The 17,301-nt window shown below is 44.7% G+C and overlaps 1 protein-coding gene across 2 annotated transcripts in view; it reads right to left on the bottom strand.

The window, feature by feature from the left end:
• The window catches only part of LOC131813184 (transducin-like enhancer protein 1), an 87,266-nt gene that overhangs the window by 17,983 nt on the left and 51,982 nt on the right, over nt 1-17,301 (bottom strand). For both annotated transcript variants that reach the window (XM_059143458.1, XM_059143459.1), the window contains exons 9-14: nt 12,077-12,193; nt 8,150-8,203; nt 7,494-7,646; nt 6,053-6,197; nt 4,779-4,969; nt 3,300-3,376 (exon numbers count right to left, since the gene is read on the bottom strand). In XM_059143458.1, the coding sequence (XP_058999441.1) occupies nt 3,300-3,376; nt 4,779-4,969; nt 6,053-6,197; nt 7,494-7,646; nt 8,150-8,203; nt 12,077-12,193 (737 nt within the window). The remainder of the gene's footprint in view (nt 1-3,299; nt 3,377-4,778; nt 4,970-6,052; nt 6,198-7,493; nt 7,647-8,149; nt 8,204-12,076; nt 12,194-17,301) is intronic.

Raw genomic sequence — 17,301 nt, 5'->3', positions numbered from 1 at the left:
TTAGAGGCCCTCTCGAGATCCTTCCAGCCTCACTGGAACTCTCCTGGCTCTACTGACCGGAAGGAACTCTTCCATGTGCACAGGAATCCCTCAAGCTCCCCTGTACTGGGACCATGTGGCAGGCTGTCCCCTCTACCTGCAATGGTCCACCGCTTCTGCCCTCTCTGCTCTTTGGGCTTGTTCCTTCTGCGCATGCTTAGCTTTCAGTGTCTCCTCCTCACCCCGAGGAAGCCCTTCCCATCCTAACCGTCATCACTCCTTACAGATTTGCCTGCCACCCGCTGCTCTGCCTTCACAGCGCCTCAGAAACATACTCCAGCACTTGTAATGTTTCCACATCCGCAGGCCCCCAGAAGGTGGGGAAGATGAACATTCTCTTTCCTGGAGCCTGCTCAGCGTCTAGCACAAAGCCTGACACATAGTTCTTGCTCAAATGTCCATAGTAACTAGCTGTCGCCCTACCCAAATATTACTTTGATTGGTATTTGTCAGAGGCTGACATTTGCAAACCTTTACCACACCTCACTCACCCTTACCCTGGCCATGTCGGTTTGTCACCATTTCTCTTAAGTGTCTCAGACCAAAGCAATTCAAAGTGTGGTCTGCAAACATTTGCTACCATCCACATGGAGATCAGCTCACTCAGGGACAGAAGTGTTGAAAACGGTTACACTTGATCTTAGCCAAAAGGCCGAGAAGCGATGTGTTGAAAACGGTTATACAGCAACTTGACAGAGCCAACTTATGACAGCTGACTCTTGTAATAAGAAACTGGGTCAGGACGCCTGGGTGGCTCAGCTGGGTAAGCGTCTGCCTTCGGCTCAGGTCATGATCCCAGGGTCCTGGGATCAGGCTCCACATCGGGCTCCCTGCTCAGTGGGGAGCCTGCTTTCCCTTTGTCCGCCCCTGACCCAGCTCATGTTCTTTCTCCATCTTTCTCTGCATGCGCTCCCACTCTCTCTCAAATAAGTAAAATCTAAAAAACAAAATAAAACAACCTCCCCCGTAAAACAAACACAAAACCTCACACACACACACACACACACACACACCCCCAAACCTCGGACTTACACTGTATATCTTTCTTCTCCTATTCATCTGTATTGTCTGTTATAAGAGTACCGATCTTGGTCGCATTGGAGAAAAACTGGTCATCATAGATGCTTTGAGAAGCAATGCCTCAGGGAGTATTACTTTCCTCCACAATGAGGACAGGAAGCCCTCTCATACTAATTAATGGATTAAAACAAAGGAAGTAAGATGTATAGCCCAGATCCCAGAGATAACGGTGAACTCCATTTTCCCCTTCTCATACTAACTTGATCTTTCTCACATTACATGGCTCCCCTCAAACTTAAACTCTGATCCAGAGACTCACTCTCCTATGTGACTCTCACAACTTTGCTGCCGCGCCCACTGTCATTGTCCCTGAGCACATCATGTCCTAGCTTAACACAGCTGTGAATACAAAGAAATCCAAGGTGCTCACAAGCCAAGCCCCTGAGTATTTTGGCTCTAATAAGCATGACACCAGTCTTATCATTCAGAGAAGCCTTCAACTTTGTGTCTAATTGCATTATTCACACACACACACAAAACTATAAGGAGCTAGGTCGGAGTTAATGGTCCTCTGCACCTTCAAGACCATAACAACAGCTCATAGCTCTCCCCACCCCAACCTATCTGCCTCACACCTCACATTCAGGATAGAGCCTTGGCAGTCAGACATACCCCTACACCTCCAACTCTTGAAACTAGGTTTCCCTAATGGTCAGCTGAACTTGGCATTATTTGCTTATTATATCCCTGAAGATTCATTAGTTACTATTAATTATTGCATCTTATCACATTACTCATTTGCCCTTTATCCACTCGCCAGTCTGTAGGACAATACAACAGCTAGACTGCCAGAGACCACAGATAAGAAATACCCACTAAGTGCCCGGGGGCATCCAAGGCTGGATGCAGAAAGGCAGACCCAGGAAAATATGAGGTTACTCAATCAGAAGAGATCCACCAGGTAAGAAAGCATTTGTAACACTGCCCCACCCCCAAGCCTGCTCTTCCCTGGGCTTAGATGTCACTGTAAATTCTTAATATCTCTACATGTTCTTAGCACAGAAAAAGTTTCATTTCTTCATGAATCAAATTACCATGAAATAGATATTATCATGCATGTAAAGTAGAGTCTACTTCCAAAAAGCAGGTTATGGAGTAAGGAATTCCACTTTTCCTCATGCTGCTGGTCTATTTGAAGAAAGACTCCAATCCAAGTCACACAAAGATGACCAGGTAGTTGAATGGACCACTCAAAATAATGTAACATGCAACACACAGTGGACGCATAAGTAAAAGCTGAAAGCAACCACACAAAGGCAGAGAGTATAAGAAAAATAAACTGAAGGCCTATGACACATACCCTTATTTGGAAAAATCAAAATTGTAAAGGCCCTATGGAAGAGCAGAGTATGTGCTGGGAAGTAAGCCAGACACCCCCTACCCCCATATTTTACTTTTGCTTTGTACGAAAATTAAGGACTTTAGGAATTCTTCAAAATCTCATTTCTAATTACGAACATATGGAAAGCAAGTGATTTTAAGTGACCCCGGAAGAATAACCAATGGGGTTTTTCAAATTCTGAATGCTCTTTTGCCCCTTTAATCTTTCTTTCATGATTTCCCACAGAGCCACGCTGCGTTTTGTAATCTTGGATCTCTTAGAGTAAAGCACGCACCAAACTTTATTGGGGACGGGGGAAGGGTGTGCAGGGAGGTTCCAACCTCCAATGCTGGCATCCAACAGATGCTACAACTACCTTTCGTACAACTCAAGTTCCCACCTAAACAAGGAAAAGGTAGCACTGAGACAGGTAAGGGGTCGACTGTTTCAAATTTCAGAGATTTCAAGAGTTGATGAGAGCATAACCATTGCCCACAGCACAGTCCTGTTGAAAACCTCCAGCAGCTACCCTCTGACCAAAGGCACAGCAGAGAATGCTTCTGAAGAAGGGTCAAGCGAGGAGGGCCAACCTCCCCGTTCTTGCCTCCCTCCTGGCCCCCGTCTACAACAGCTTCTCTCCAGAAATAACCAAATGCATGAGATCACCCATAGTGAAAAGACAGAGGCATGACACCTACAAGGTGCCTATTTATAGAAAGTGTTAACACTCCTCAGGAAAAGACACTAGAAATCTCCTTGGAAACACCCCAGCCTGTGCTCCCTTTGGAATTCTAGTCTGCTAATAGCCATGACGAAGTAATTGCCTTTAAAACAAAACTGAAGAGTTAGAGGTACTTACGGTTTCCCCCCAGGGATTCCTGCCAGGTTTGGAGGGATGGTAGGTACTCGCATGTGAGGGGGAGGATCAAACCCAACCTGGAAACAAAAATAAGACATCGAAGACTCAGTTTATGCAGAGTACGCACTTGGTGAACACATATAAAGACTTTTCACTAGAAACACCCACATCTCCAAAGCAACATAAACAGGAACGGTAACACATGCTAACATTTAAAAAAAAAATTACAACTCAAGGAGTACTATAACCACCTGTAAATACAACAGGCCACGCTCCTTTTTGGGGAGGTCAGTGGGAGTGCGGTCTATTTGTACACTGAGAACCAGCTTCCCATAGCAATTACTTCCTGTGGACTCAGGATGTCCTGCCTTGCCCAAGCAAGTCCAGAGAACAGTGTGCTGTCTGAGTCAGGATTTCTAGACCTTGGCACTATCAATGTTTTGAGCCAGGCAGTTGTTTGTGGCTGTCTTGGGATAGTTAGCAACACCCCTGGCTTCTACACTCTAAGTACCAATAGCATTTCCCACTTCTGATAACTGAAAGTGTCTCCATATATTACCAAACGTCCTTGGGGGCGGGGGGTGCAAAATCGTCCCCAATTTCATACCACTGGTCTAAGTTACCGCTTAAACATGCATGTATTCCCTATTCTGTGTACTCTAATGAAGGTATCTTGTCCCTTAGCTGCCTACTTTGTTTCAAACTATCTTGCCCCCCAATGCACAGCCTTTCTTATTAGTACAACATAAGGGAAAAAACCCTACAGACTTCACTGTCAGCCCAAACTACTGGAGGTCATGCCATCTGAAGAGAGGAGAGGAGAAAACCGAACATGACCTATTCTAAAGAGCCAGGAGAAATCTATAGGGACTTCTATTTGCTACAGGATATCATCTGTTTCCTTTCCCTGATGCAATCGAGGGTTACAGTTGATTTTGCCCTTTGCATACAGTTTTGTATCTTTCCAGTGAAAAATGAAGCTATTTACAAGGCTGGGCAAGAAGATGGGCAGGCTGCCCCTGGGTTCAGTCACCTCTGTTTCCTCACTGTTGCCCTGAAATCACTGCTTACACCTGAGTCACACTGTTGGTTTGAAGAATAATAGAGGCATGGAAAGAAAACGTTACAACTTCTCAAATATTTTTTCCTAAGAATTAAAGAGGGGGGATAAAAAACCCTCAAGAAAATGAATGAAAAGGCTTCTGTGAGCTACTTGAGTCATTCCATCGCCTTCCAAAAAAAAAAAAGAAGTCTATTTGGGGGGAGAAAACCAGATGTCCCCTGAACTGCCAAAGTAGCTCCTAAACACTGCCTTGTTTCATCCACGAAAATAGTAAACCAAGAAGCGCTGTGCCCTAACTTAATGCAGAAGCATGCTGATGGCAGCGGGTGGAGCACGGGGACACTGGAGCTCTGTTTCGCAGGCGTGGTTGGGGGTCCCGGCCCTGGCCTGCCCGCCAGCCCGCCCATGGCACCTACCATTGGGGAGCGCCCATAGGCCACCACGGCGGCGGCAGCGGCGGCTGCACTCATCTGCGGGGACATGTTGTGCAGACTGGCGTAGGCGGCGCCGGGGCTGGTCAGCTCGCCGTTCATGCCGGCGTGGGGCACCATCCCGAACGGGGCGGGGTACGGCCCAGGCACCGCCAGCGGCGTCCTCAGGCCGGCGGCTGAAAGTAAGCACAAGCCGGTCCAATCTGACCATTAGTTCCAGAGTCACTCTAGCACCATTCAGGAAGGGTGAGGACAAAGAGGGCTTCTTCAGTAAGGCAAAGGGGGTAGGGGGCAGTTGGTGTGTGTGTGTGTGTGTGTGTGTGTGTACATACGTGTTAGGGCCATTCATGAGGAAGGCTTGCATGAGGGTGTGTGTGGATGTAGGGGGCAGGCTTGGGGGTGGTTTCATCACCACCAACTCAGCCCGATTCATCTCCAGAGAAGAACAGACCCCAGGGGAAGCACTGCCCACAGGCTTCATCCTTGGCTTAGCAGCACTGGGAAACCGGACAATTAAAATTAAATAGCAGTACTGTACCCAATTCACAGAAGGCAAACAGAGGCACAGCGCACTGTTTACCTGACTTCATCTTAAAAGAAGGTTTTGATAAAATCCAGGATTTCTCCTTCAGTCTAAACTTTCCATTCCCTGCTGCCAATTCCAAATGAGAACCTGACTCTGGGTTTACTACCTAAACCAAAGCCCGGGCTTAGGAGGAATATTCTGGGGCCTATTTTCCTCTGGGCCCAAGGTGTTAAGGAAGATAAAGTTAGAAGTTACCAACTAATTCACGGGCTGGAGTCTCAGTGAAACCCTCCCAATTTCTACTGACAGAGAGACCACGGATTCCTGAGGGATGGACCAGGAGAAAACCATCCAACTCAAGTGAGCAAGAAGCACACTTGGGCTGGCCGTTTTAGTCAGTATTAGCAAACTCAGACACGCGGTGATAGATAGTTTCGTAAGGAGGTTATGTGGGGAAAAATTATCGGAAGCTTTATTAAGTCCCTAGGATTTCGATTATTTAGGGGGTGGGGGGGGAAGAAAGCCAAATGTAAACAGTCGGAGACCAAACAGGGTACAGCTGCTGAACCTAAGGACAAACATCTGTTTCTTATCACGGCTTTTCAGGGATAGGAAGGAGGCAGGCAGTCGAGTGCGTTTCATATTCATGGGGAAATGGCGTCAGGAGTGCACAGACGACGAGTCAAGCCGGGTAAAGGAAAAATAAAACAAAACACAAGAGGCGAGGCTCTACCCGCTTGGTTAACGAGGGGGTCCATGGCTGGAGGCTTGCCGAGGCCTGGACGGAGTCCTGGAGTGGCACTGGTGCCCGGCGTTGGCATGTCGCTCCGAGGCGTCGGTGTGCTGGATTTCAGAACAGGCGTGCTGGCTTTTTCATGCTGGTATCATTAAACAAATTAAATGAGTATTATTTTTAATCCAAGCCATATTACACAATTTATCACAACAGCAGCTGGGACACTGGGCACCTTCTAGCTACTCCCTCAGCCAATTTTCATAAATCCACACAATGTTGACAGCATTAACTTGTGAGCGAGAAATGTTGACCTTTCCTCTTCCTGCCAGAATTAAAACTCTAGCTAGAGACACAGAACATGATCACACTTCGTCCTCCGCAGATTTTATTTTAAAAAGTATTTTTCCATCAGGCGTGTGGACTTTGGATCCAGGCCAAGTTAGAATGATGACCACCCAGTGAAAAATTCCCACTCACTCAGAAACAAATGGCCGGGTCACCAAGAATGTCAGAGGGAGGATCCCTTTTCTACCCTTGCCTTTTAGCAGCAGTGGGATTGCGACTAAGAGTGAGAAGCAGCAGGGCTGTGGATCTGATGAGAAACCAACCAGCATCTCAAAGGCAAATGACCTAGAAGGATTCCCACCCGTTTGAGACTTGTGTGTGGACTTAAGCACCGCTACCCATTTGCTACATAATGGATGTGGCCCCACTAGCGCAGAGTCCTTCAGGAGTGGGACATAACAGGGTCCTGGGGCACCATGCTCTGCACCTCAACATTTCATCCCTTTAAATTCCAGAATGAGGAGTGCTGTGAGCAGCAAACAGCATGCATGGGGCTAGGGAGAGACCTCAGCTCCCGCTGCCTTGGACCTGACAGGCAGTGTAAACTTGGCAAGCTCCACAGGCTTTCTGCCCCATCAGTGCCTAGGAAGGCTGTATAAGAATCAAATGCAGGACTCTTACGGCTCAGGCTTTTGTGAGTTACGAGATGACATGCTCCCCACTATTTGTTGAATGGCTGCAAGCAGACTAGGAGGCTCCGCCCCCCTGCACCTGTTCCAGGCTTCTCTGGGGGCTCCTTGAGTACATCCCCATTCTGATACCAAACCCAACACGCCCCGACACAAAGGGTCTGTCTAAAAGAAGGTGAACTCAGGACTTCAACTTCCTATGAGGTTGCACATCCCCGAAATAAGAAAGCGACGAACATGGAAGCTTGCTGTCTCTCTCTAAGGACATTACCAAAAGACATTACCGAGAGGAAGAAAGGAAACACTGTGTGAGACAAGAAGCAGGAGTCACCGTCTCACTTTTAAACACTTAAAAATATACCTCTCACTCCATAAAAGCCCACATTTCAAATACTTTAGGGTCCTCTGAACTGCAGAGAGAAACACACTGCTACACAGGCAAAGTGACAGCTCATGAGACCTACCAAGCTCATTTCTTTGGACTTCAAAGAAGTGGAGCTTCCTGAAGAGGCCGTGGACGCTGGGCTGCTAGAAGCATCTTTCTTCAGCAGGCGGTTTTTGTCAATCCCGTTTTCCCTGGGTGAATGGGTGGGGCTTGCTCGCGGAGAAGAAGGGTCCTCGACAAGTATAAGCAAAGCTTGTGTGATTTCATTTATAACGGATGAACCCTGCCCTTCATGGACTCTATTTCCACACTAATTCTCTAAATTAAAGGAGGACACTCTAAGTCCTTCAGATCTGGGGGACTTGGGAATGTGCCCCCTGACTAGCAATGTTATTATAATTACACAGGATGGTGTTTGCACACACACCTGTGAAGACCACACAGAGGAAAAGACATCCAGGAATGATCTGATGCATCCTCATGCTCAAATACTTTGCTCAAAGGGCACAGAAAGGAAAGGAGCACCAGGCACCCAACTTAGGAATCCGAAATGACTGGGAAAACAGATTTCTTTTAAAAAGGAAACAAAAGTTCTTGTCAGACCACTACCGCTCCATCTGTGAACACCACTAAGTTTTTAATGTGCAAAGTTGAGAAAAACCAAAATACCATGGCTCCACTTTCTGTTTCTCATAAGTCACTCTGAAAATAAAGTTTGAGAAAATGAGTAGTTACCTCATTAGACACATCCACAACTAAGTTGTCATCGCTTTTGTCACCATCGCTATCCTGGAAAAAGAGATGTTAATGCCGTTTATTAAAGGGTTGGAGCCCCAGTTACATTTCTATAGTTCTTGGTAGCAGACACACTGAAAAATGGCCCACCCAGGACATGCCTACAGGTTCCTTTCCAGATTCCCAGACCTACTCATTAATACTGCCTTCCCCTCCTTACCTGACATGGGAGCTACCGAAAGCCACAGGTAGGAACTGTTGCAGTAGCATACCTGCTAAAGATCGTTCGGGTGAGGGTCAGTTGCAAACACCGGGTGCAGAGTAAGAGCTCAATAAATGTTTGCAACAGGGGCATTTCTCCTATAATCTGAAATCCTCCCATGGCCTCCTATCAGGGCTCTTTTCCCACTGGATGTCAAATTAAGAACATGATTTCATGCCATTCCTTTGTGTGTATCATCTTGAAGATAGGTAACAAATCTAGTGTTCACAGACAATTTTAATTATAAAGACAAACTTCAACCATGTTCCCATGGGGTCATTAATTCTTGAAGGGAAATAAAAAAAGGAACAATAACACCAAAAACAACAAAGCTATCTACTTGGCTGGGATAATATACCAAGATCTAACCTCATGTTAAGAATAAAAATCTTTTACAATCAGCATGGAATATTTTAGGAGAGAGGGAAGAACACAGGATGGCAAAATCTGGAAGGCACTAGCATCCTGCAGTAGGGCCTATAGTCCTCTTCATAAAGCTATACCATTTGCTACTCCAGGAAACTGCAAGGTTGTCCTAAGTTTGAAAAAGCTTCAGAAAAGCTATTTAAGTGTGTGCTCACTCCTACATCAAGTTTAGAGCAGACTGAAAAAGTCTACTTTCTTAGCCAAAAGGCCTCCTGTCCTTTAGTACAGAGATACAATAAGCCTATGAAAAAAGTAGGCTCTCACCTAATTCTCCCAAAGGAATGGGTCACTAATTTATGACCAATACAATCCTTTTACTGAGTCACTATCAATTACAAATATACAAATATTTAAAAATTTGTACTAATAAGTAAAAGAGCAAATATTAGCCATGTTGGCTTTCTGGGGGGCCTCCAAGTCCAGCTAGAAAGTTACCCTCAACTTTAAATCCTTACCCTTTACAGGTTTTTTTCTAACTGTACCTGGAGTTTTACATGTGGAAGACCCAATTTACTTTCTTCAATAGTATGTTACTAGATTTACTTTAATCACTGTTGTTAAGGCACCATGCAATTCACTATAACAACATAAAATTATAACCAATGAGGAAACCTGGGTAACTCAAAATAACAGCCTGCTGAAAGAAACATTTTCATGTAATAAAAGAAAAAAATAAAACTAAAGAAGATTTTCTTTTTCTGTTAGTAAAGACCACAGAAAAGCACAAATGTTTTCAGGTGTTGAAAACACAAAGACGGGGGCGCCTGGGTGGCTCAATGGGTTAGCGCCTGCCTTCGGCTCAGGTCATGATCCCAGGTCCTGGGGCTGAACCCTGCATCAGGTTCCCTGCTCAACAGGGAGTCTGCTGCTCCCTCTCCATCTGTTGTCCCCCCTGCTTGTGCGTGCTCTCTCTCTCGGACAAATAAATAAATAAATAAAATCTTAAAAAAACAAAAACAAAAACAAAAACAAAATAAAAAACACCCAAAGATGGTGGTGGTGAAAAAAATACAAGCCAAAAGGTTTTCTCTCTTAGGAAAAAAAAAAAAAAAAAAAAATTATTAAAAGGTTCACATAGTATACAAACTGACAAAAAGAAGCGAATAACTCATTTTATTACAATGGGCTATGAAGTGAGTTTTTAGGTAGTCTGTACTTTCAATCTTAGCTTTGGACCCTTCTGCAAATGTGAACCTTCACAGTCCAGTGTAGCCTGGTCATCAAGAGCTGAGGTCTGAGGACTTCGCCCCAGATTCTCCAACATCATTTCAGTACATTGCCCTGAACTACCTATACATCTGGGCATACTTCATGTGAGCAGGTTATAAAACAATTAATGCAGAGCTACAGATTCCAGATCACTCACTACTCAAAATCTACACGAGCCTCATGCACAACAACTCAAAAACTGTATTACCGGCAGTTTCCCAATTTCTGCATGTCATGGACTAGCTTATTAACAATTGATGCCATATATAAAAGTACCTGCAGGGGATACCGGCTATGGGCAATGGCAAGGGGCAAACAGTATGTGCTGCAAAGGCTTGGGCTAGGATGGAGAGAGCCTACAAATCCAAATTCTTAGAATATTATCATAGTACACAGTGTGGAGCAATACAAGGACCTCTGGCAAAATACCCTCTCCAAGGCGCGCCTGGGTGGCTCAGTCTGTTAGGTGTTTGCCTTTGGCTCAGGTCATGATCCCAGGGTTGCAAGATTGAGCCCTGGGAGCAAAAGCCTGCCTCTCCCTCTCCTCCCTGCCTGTGCTCTCTCTGGCTAACTCTATCTCTCAAATACATAAATTAATTAAATCGTTTTTAAAAAAAAAACCACAAAAAACCTCTTCAAGGCCCTCAGTTTGGGGGTCCTGGCATAGTGATATAGAGCATGGATTCTGGAGTCAGACTGCCTCCAGGCTCCACCACTAACCCTGAACTTGGGCAAATCACTTACAAGCCCTGGGCTTCAGTTTCTTTAACTACCATACCTGGAGGTATGGTACCAAACTGACAGTTTTAAGAGTCAAAAGAAACAATCCACGTAAAAGCACAAGGTACGTGGCATGGACAAGCTCTTGCTCAGGAAATACTAGCTATTGTTAGCTACGGGCTAACCAGCCACCAGGAGGCAGAGAGGTCTCACGTGTTAACCCCCATCTCGTCCACCTGTAGGCGCACCATAAGTGGATGCTTCTTCCATAAGCAATGGGAAGTGGGCTAATCCTGTGTTTTATCCATACTGGTCCTGACAATGTGTCCATCATGACATAGACACACCTGGGGACATACGAGAAAACTCCAAGACATCTATCAGCTGCAGTGTTTATGACACTCAGACTCGAGCTGGTTGCCACTTGGCTTGGTGTGCTCTCCTCGTGAAACAAGGTTCCAGCTCGATGTGAGTCAAGAGCCGTCCCTTCACAGTCACGCATTCTCAATCTGCAGGGTCTGATCTGGATGCCTCCAAGGTTTTTTCTGTTTTTACCATGGACTTATGTGACCAAACTGCTTGCAGTTCTAGAGAATGAGCTCTACTTCAAGACCAAATAGGAGCCTGAATAAGTCAACAGAATAGCATCCAAAAAGGTATTTTGTGACAGCAGTGTTTTTACCCTGATTATTTTAGCAGCACAGGCTACCAACTTTGCAGGGCCCAGGACAGATGAAAATGCAGGCCTTGGTTCAAAAACAGAGAATTTGAAGACGGTGAGAACAGAGCATCAAACCAAGGGCAAGGTCCCATGAAGAGCAGGGCCCTGTGCAAAGCATAGGCTGCAGGTCCGACCCCGCATGTTGGTATCCCCTCTCATGAGGAACTTAGGAAGCCTAAAAATATAATCATGAGCCTGGAAGCACAGAGTTTACAGCTCTAGAGGGAAATACTACCCTTATAAGAATCTATCCTCTTGATAGTATTATTTATTTATTTATATTTTAAAGATTTTATTTATTTATTTGACAGACACAGATTCAAGTAGGCAGAGAGGCAGGGAGAGAGAAAGGGGGTGAAGCAGGTTTCTGCTGAGCAGAGAGCCCGAAGTGGGGCTTGATCCCAGGACCCTGGGATCATGACCTGAGCCGAAGGCAGAGGCTTTAACCCCGAGCCACCCAGGCGCCCCTGCCAGTTTTATTTTAAAGGATGTGGAATTATCACTAAGATCTTAGAGCATGCTTGTATGCTCACTTAGAACGTGAGCAACTAAGCAAACAAATACTGTTTCAGGTGATTTATTTACTTACATAGTGGCTGGAGTCCTTATCATCCACCTTTCTTTTTTTGATGTCATTGGAAAATTCAGGCCCGTTTCTGCGTTTATCGGTACCCCTTAGACTGTCTGGGACCAAGAGGGAATTACTCTGCAAGACAAAAAAAAAAAAAAAAAAAAAAAATCAAAGATTCCTTCCCAGATCTCTTTGTACACATGAAAACCCAAACCAGGATGTGACAGCTGTTTCAGAAAGGTGATACCTACACTGCCTTTCATTCCATGTAATTCATCTCATCTGAAGACTTTGATGGCAAACATTTATAGATGCTTAAGCACTTGGAAGGAAGACCCTGACTATGCAACGAAATCTTCCAGAGCATGGTGGATCCTTCAGGCTCGACTCACTTGAAATGCTCCTCTGCTCTTTTTACTATTAGAGAGATGGGAGCTTGCTGTTTACATGTGGATATGTTTTTATTTTTTCCCACTGCAGTTTCCTGGTTGGGAATACAAATGGCCTAGGAGCGGAACCTGAGATTATTCTACCGGGTGTATTTTGTGACTGTAACTGTCAGTGTATGCCCCTCGAAAAAGACACACAGAGAGCAGGTGGGATTAACAGCATGGCTCCCTAAAAGGCAAATCACATTTTCCACAGCAACAATGACGGAACTCTTCTGAATTCTTTTAATTTACTGTTGAAAATAAGATTTAGTGTTCCTCGCCAATAGCACTGAAATTCAAGACCCAAAGTGAGTAGTTCAGCCAGTGAATCTTCAACAGCGGGGCCAGCTCCTGCACACAAAAGCAGGAACAAGGACTGATCTTTTCTACCAACCACACAGGATACTTTCATTCCCATGTGCTGAGTACAAACTGTTGACCCAAAGAAAACAGGCATTTTGGGTCTTTGGGGGTCACATGACAAGTTCTGACATCCCTTCAATTCCCATCTCCCCTCAGGCTAAAGCATCAGAACATGATACAATGAGTCCTTTTAAGTACAGGATTAGCATATGCAAGGGGGCAATTTGTTCAGTGATGTGTTACCGCCTCCAACAATACTGAAGGCGCTGTGCAGAAATCTCCTGCACAAAGCCCAGATAACCCCAATTTCTGCAAGATGCTGGAGAACTACCAGGGGGATGTCCGGGGCCAACAGACAATTATGTTCCCTTTCTCTGCCACAGTTTAAAATAGAAGGGGCTGGGGGAAACCTTTAAGTCAGACCATCTCTAGTGCAATGGCATCTACCAGAAGCAAATTATTAAAAGCCGGGATGGGGGAGGTGTCTTCACTCCTAACCAGCCCAAAGTAATCAGGCAGGTAGCTGGGTCTGTAAGCTCCCTCCTGAAAACTGTGGACCCCACCATGGGAACATTCCCAGCTCCGCTCAACCACACATAGGAGGAAATCAAAACGGGACCAGGAGGCCATCTGAAGCCTCTTTGCCCGCTGCAGGGGCTGACACTGCAGCGAGCTGAGCTTTGATTCATGACCGGTCAAGCTCCACAAATGCAGGAGGCTTACATAAAAGCAAAGGGAGGGACTCATGCAATTCAATACAGAGCGGCTCAGAGTAATGTCTTTAGCACAGCGTGTGGGGCTGAAAGGTGAACTGGCTGGATCCCTCCACTAATGACCGTGGTAAATGTCTGCTAAAAAAACGAACCTCTCTGACCCAAGCCCCTTCGCTGATAGGATACAGGAGACTTAACCAAACTCCTGAAAGTGCTAACATGCACTCCCAAGAGCCAAGGGAGGGGAGTAGCAGCATGCACTCAGGTATAAACAACATTCCAATACACCTGCCTGGGTTCTAGATTTTACCAGGACTCCTCGTCCAGACCGTTACTGGAGGCACTGAGGGCAACAGCACAGAGCACTGAAGCTTTATATCTGCCCCAGTGCCCAGAAGAATATGGCACAGACTCGGCATCCACTGGCAATTTTAAAGTTCAGTCTCTGTCCACAGGGTCGCTGTCAAGGCCTTCCTGCTATAACCAGCACGGGGCATCCAAACTGCTCAGCCATTCAGAACCATTCAGAGATAGCATTTTAATGATCTTATATTTTTTTAATGAAGTCAAGCGGTACTGTAAACTTAAAAGTAAACTACACTTCTGTTAGCAACAATGCAATTTGTTAGAAACAGTAACATTTCTATAGTTGGACCCAAAAGCCTATCAAGCTTTGAGGCCTCTGCTTCTACATGTTAGAAGTTACTACTGTAATTCTTGCTTGCACGGCTTAAATGAGGCCTATAATCTGAATAGGTTTTGAAAAGCTTTGGAAGTTCCTCTAAATTTGGACAGGACTAGTAATTAGCACCGCTACTTATGTGAAAATTGGCTCCATTCAAAATGGCAGACTCAGACAAGTTGCAAAACACAGTGTCTCATCGTACATTTGATGCCGTAAAATGGATTCAAAACAAGGCAGCAAACACTGTGGGCTGGAAGGCCTGGGGGAACCACAGTCAGGAGCCAGGGGGGATCGGGTTCACGAGGCAGCCCCGCCCCAAATGGACCACTTCCTTTTACCCCTGTTCCCATGAACCCAGTCTTCTTTGTATAATTGTCCCCGACATCTTTCAGCCCTGACACTGCTTTCACTGTCGTTCCTGACTTAAGCAAATGGTTCCAGCCTAATGAACTTCACCGTCAGCAATAACAGCTGTTTTGGTTAACGACTGCCTAGGTGACCCTAATCTTCGTGACTCCCTCGTGTGCTCCCCAGAAACTCAAAAGTGACTTCACAGGTATTACTGGAACGTCTCATGACAACAGAAGTGTTTCTGGTTGTTTTTTTTTTCACCCTCATGATCTGTGTTTTCCTCACACACCAGCTTATGTTCATCATGACCCAGGGGTGGAATAACCGTCATACTGATGGTCATTATGAGCCACTTTATACACATTTTAACAATAAAGAGATTATACCTGGGTATTGAATGAATATCATTTGGATCTTCAAAATTTATCTTGGCTCTATCTTGATTTGTTAGACCTGGACTAGAATAACATAGTATCACATTTAACATTAATGTTTAGCATTTAATCAACATTTAAGAAGAAGCCATTTGCAAAATAATGAAATTAAGGTTGCTTGACTTCGTTTTTTTTTTTTTTTCCTTCAAAACTTGTGCATTGGAAACACAGAAGTAAATTAGAATCACACCTTTGAGGAGGCCAAAGCAACCGTAAAAGACTTATTGTTCATCATCTTCTTCATTCCCCCCACCCCTTTTATCTGAAGGCTTGACCAGAGAAAGGCGGCCATTTACTTAAAGTCACAAAGCTCTTTCTATTACATCAAGGCGTCTCCCCTCCCAGAGGAGTGATTCTTATACTCAATTTATGTATGTAAAATACTTGTCCCCACACACTTATCACTTAAGAGTCACAATGGCTCTTTAACCATTAACGTTTAACCATTTAACATTCTAATGTTACATAATAATGCCTAATACACACTGCATGCTTTCTCTGACTGCCCCCCCCCAGCAAACCACAGTCTCTGTCTCCCTTTCTCTCTCACACACACAGACACAGTTTTATGCCACGATAAGAAAACCATAAACATATTTTAAAAATTACATCCGACATTAAAATGACCTGAAAACAGTCCCAAATGCCTGCCTTTCCACTCATGAATCCTGCCATTTATGACCCAAGATGTGCACTAAAACAGGCCTCAGCACAGAGCAACAGAGTGGTCCAGAGCCCCACAGCACCCTTTTCGTGACGTCTATCATGGCTGCTGGGAGCTCTGAAGACTTAGCTGCTACCAGACTTCTCCTCCCAGAGTCCATATTTTGAAAGCCTTTAATCTACCAAACAGCATTCATCAAGTGAAGTTCATTTTCAAACATTTAATCTGCCAAATAAATATTTAATTGTGAATCAGGTTTTTTCTTTTCTTTCTTTCTTTCTTTCTTTTTTTTTTGATGAGCATGAGAACTAGTATTACCACACTGACTGATATACTGTAACGCTAGCCAAGAAACTCAATGTTTTATTCACCTTGCAGCTGGTAAAATTTAAGTGTCTGCCAGAATTCTTAAAAAATGATAATTACTGGGCAGATTTCTATTACAAATGTCCCGAGGTCTGGGATTTTTGAGACTGTATATATAAAGTTTCCCTTTGTTTTAAAATTGTTTTAACTAAACAAAATCATCTTATTTACTTTGTGTCTTCCACGAGAGCTCAAAATTGGACATTTATATAGCCCAGAGGGGAGATTACGAATCTGAGCAAATCAAGGTCGGAAAACACACTAGGACTTCAAAACAAACTAAAATTCTAGAACCAAGATGAGTTTCTGTACCTTACATCTTGTACACACTTAAGGGAATGCAGCCAAGTAAAACAATAAAGAGAGAGATCTATCTATCTGACAAGTCTCTGGAGAAAAAAGATCCCCCTTGAGCATTAAGTACCAGAGTCAGAAAGAGGGTCCACAAGACCGATTAGCCCCATTGGTGTGTCTTTCTCTCCATTTGTAGGTGGAAACTACACATGAAACGAAGAGATAAGGGACAAGGACCGAGAAAACATGCACCCCCAGGGAACTCGCTCTCTTAAAAAATCTGGGGAACGTAAAAATCTCAGGGTGCACCTTCACTGACCACAGGCCAACTTTGCCTACCATTACTGCAGGCCTCCTGTGAGAAGATTCAGCTGAATCAAAAGAAAACCTCACGATTTGGACTCTGTGTTACCTTTATATTCACCATTACTGCAGGCCTCAGTTCTCCCACTCACAGCGGCGTGATGCTTAAGAACAGTTACAAGACGAAAAGAGCCACTCAGAGGAGAAAAGGAAAAGTAGCAGATCTTCTTATGTTACAACTGGTGTTCACTAGTTCTAGTCACTAAATCCAGATCAAATCATTCTAACTGGGTAAACCATGTTTCATAAACACACATACCAGGACTAGCCGCTGCTGTCGTTCTCTGGGTGCAAGTTAACTACAGCGCTGGCAGCGTGTTTGAACCGAGCGGGCAGAAGTGCACGATCATTCTCTTAAAGCAAAAACAAACATCCAAATGCAAACATTATACCACATCTTCATATAAGAACTTCCCACGGTAAAGCATCAGAGCCTGCTGCACTGGAGAGAAGATTCAGCTGAATCAAAAGAAAACCTCACGATTTGGACTCTGTGTTACCTTTATATTCACCGTTCTGGACAATGATGTTTCCATTTCATGCTCTGAATACCCACTCAAGATTGAGGCAGAGAGACCC

This window comes from Mustela lutreola, chromosome 12 (assembly GCF_030435805.1).
Source record: "Mustela lutreola isolate mMusLut2 chromosome 12, mMusLut2.pri, whole genome shotgun sequence".
NCBI lineage: Eukaryota > Metazoa > Chordata > Mammalia > Carnivora > Mustelidae > Mustela > Mustela lutreola.
This window is presented reverse-complemented; position numbering and strand designations above follow the sequence as displayed.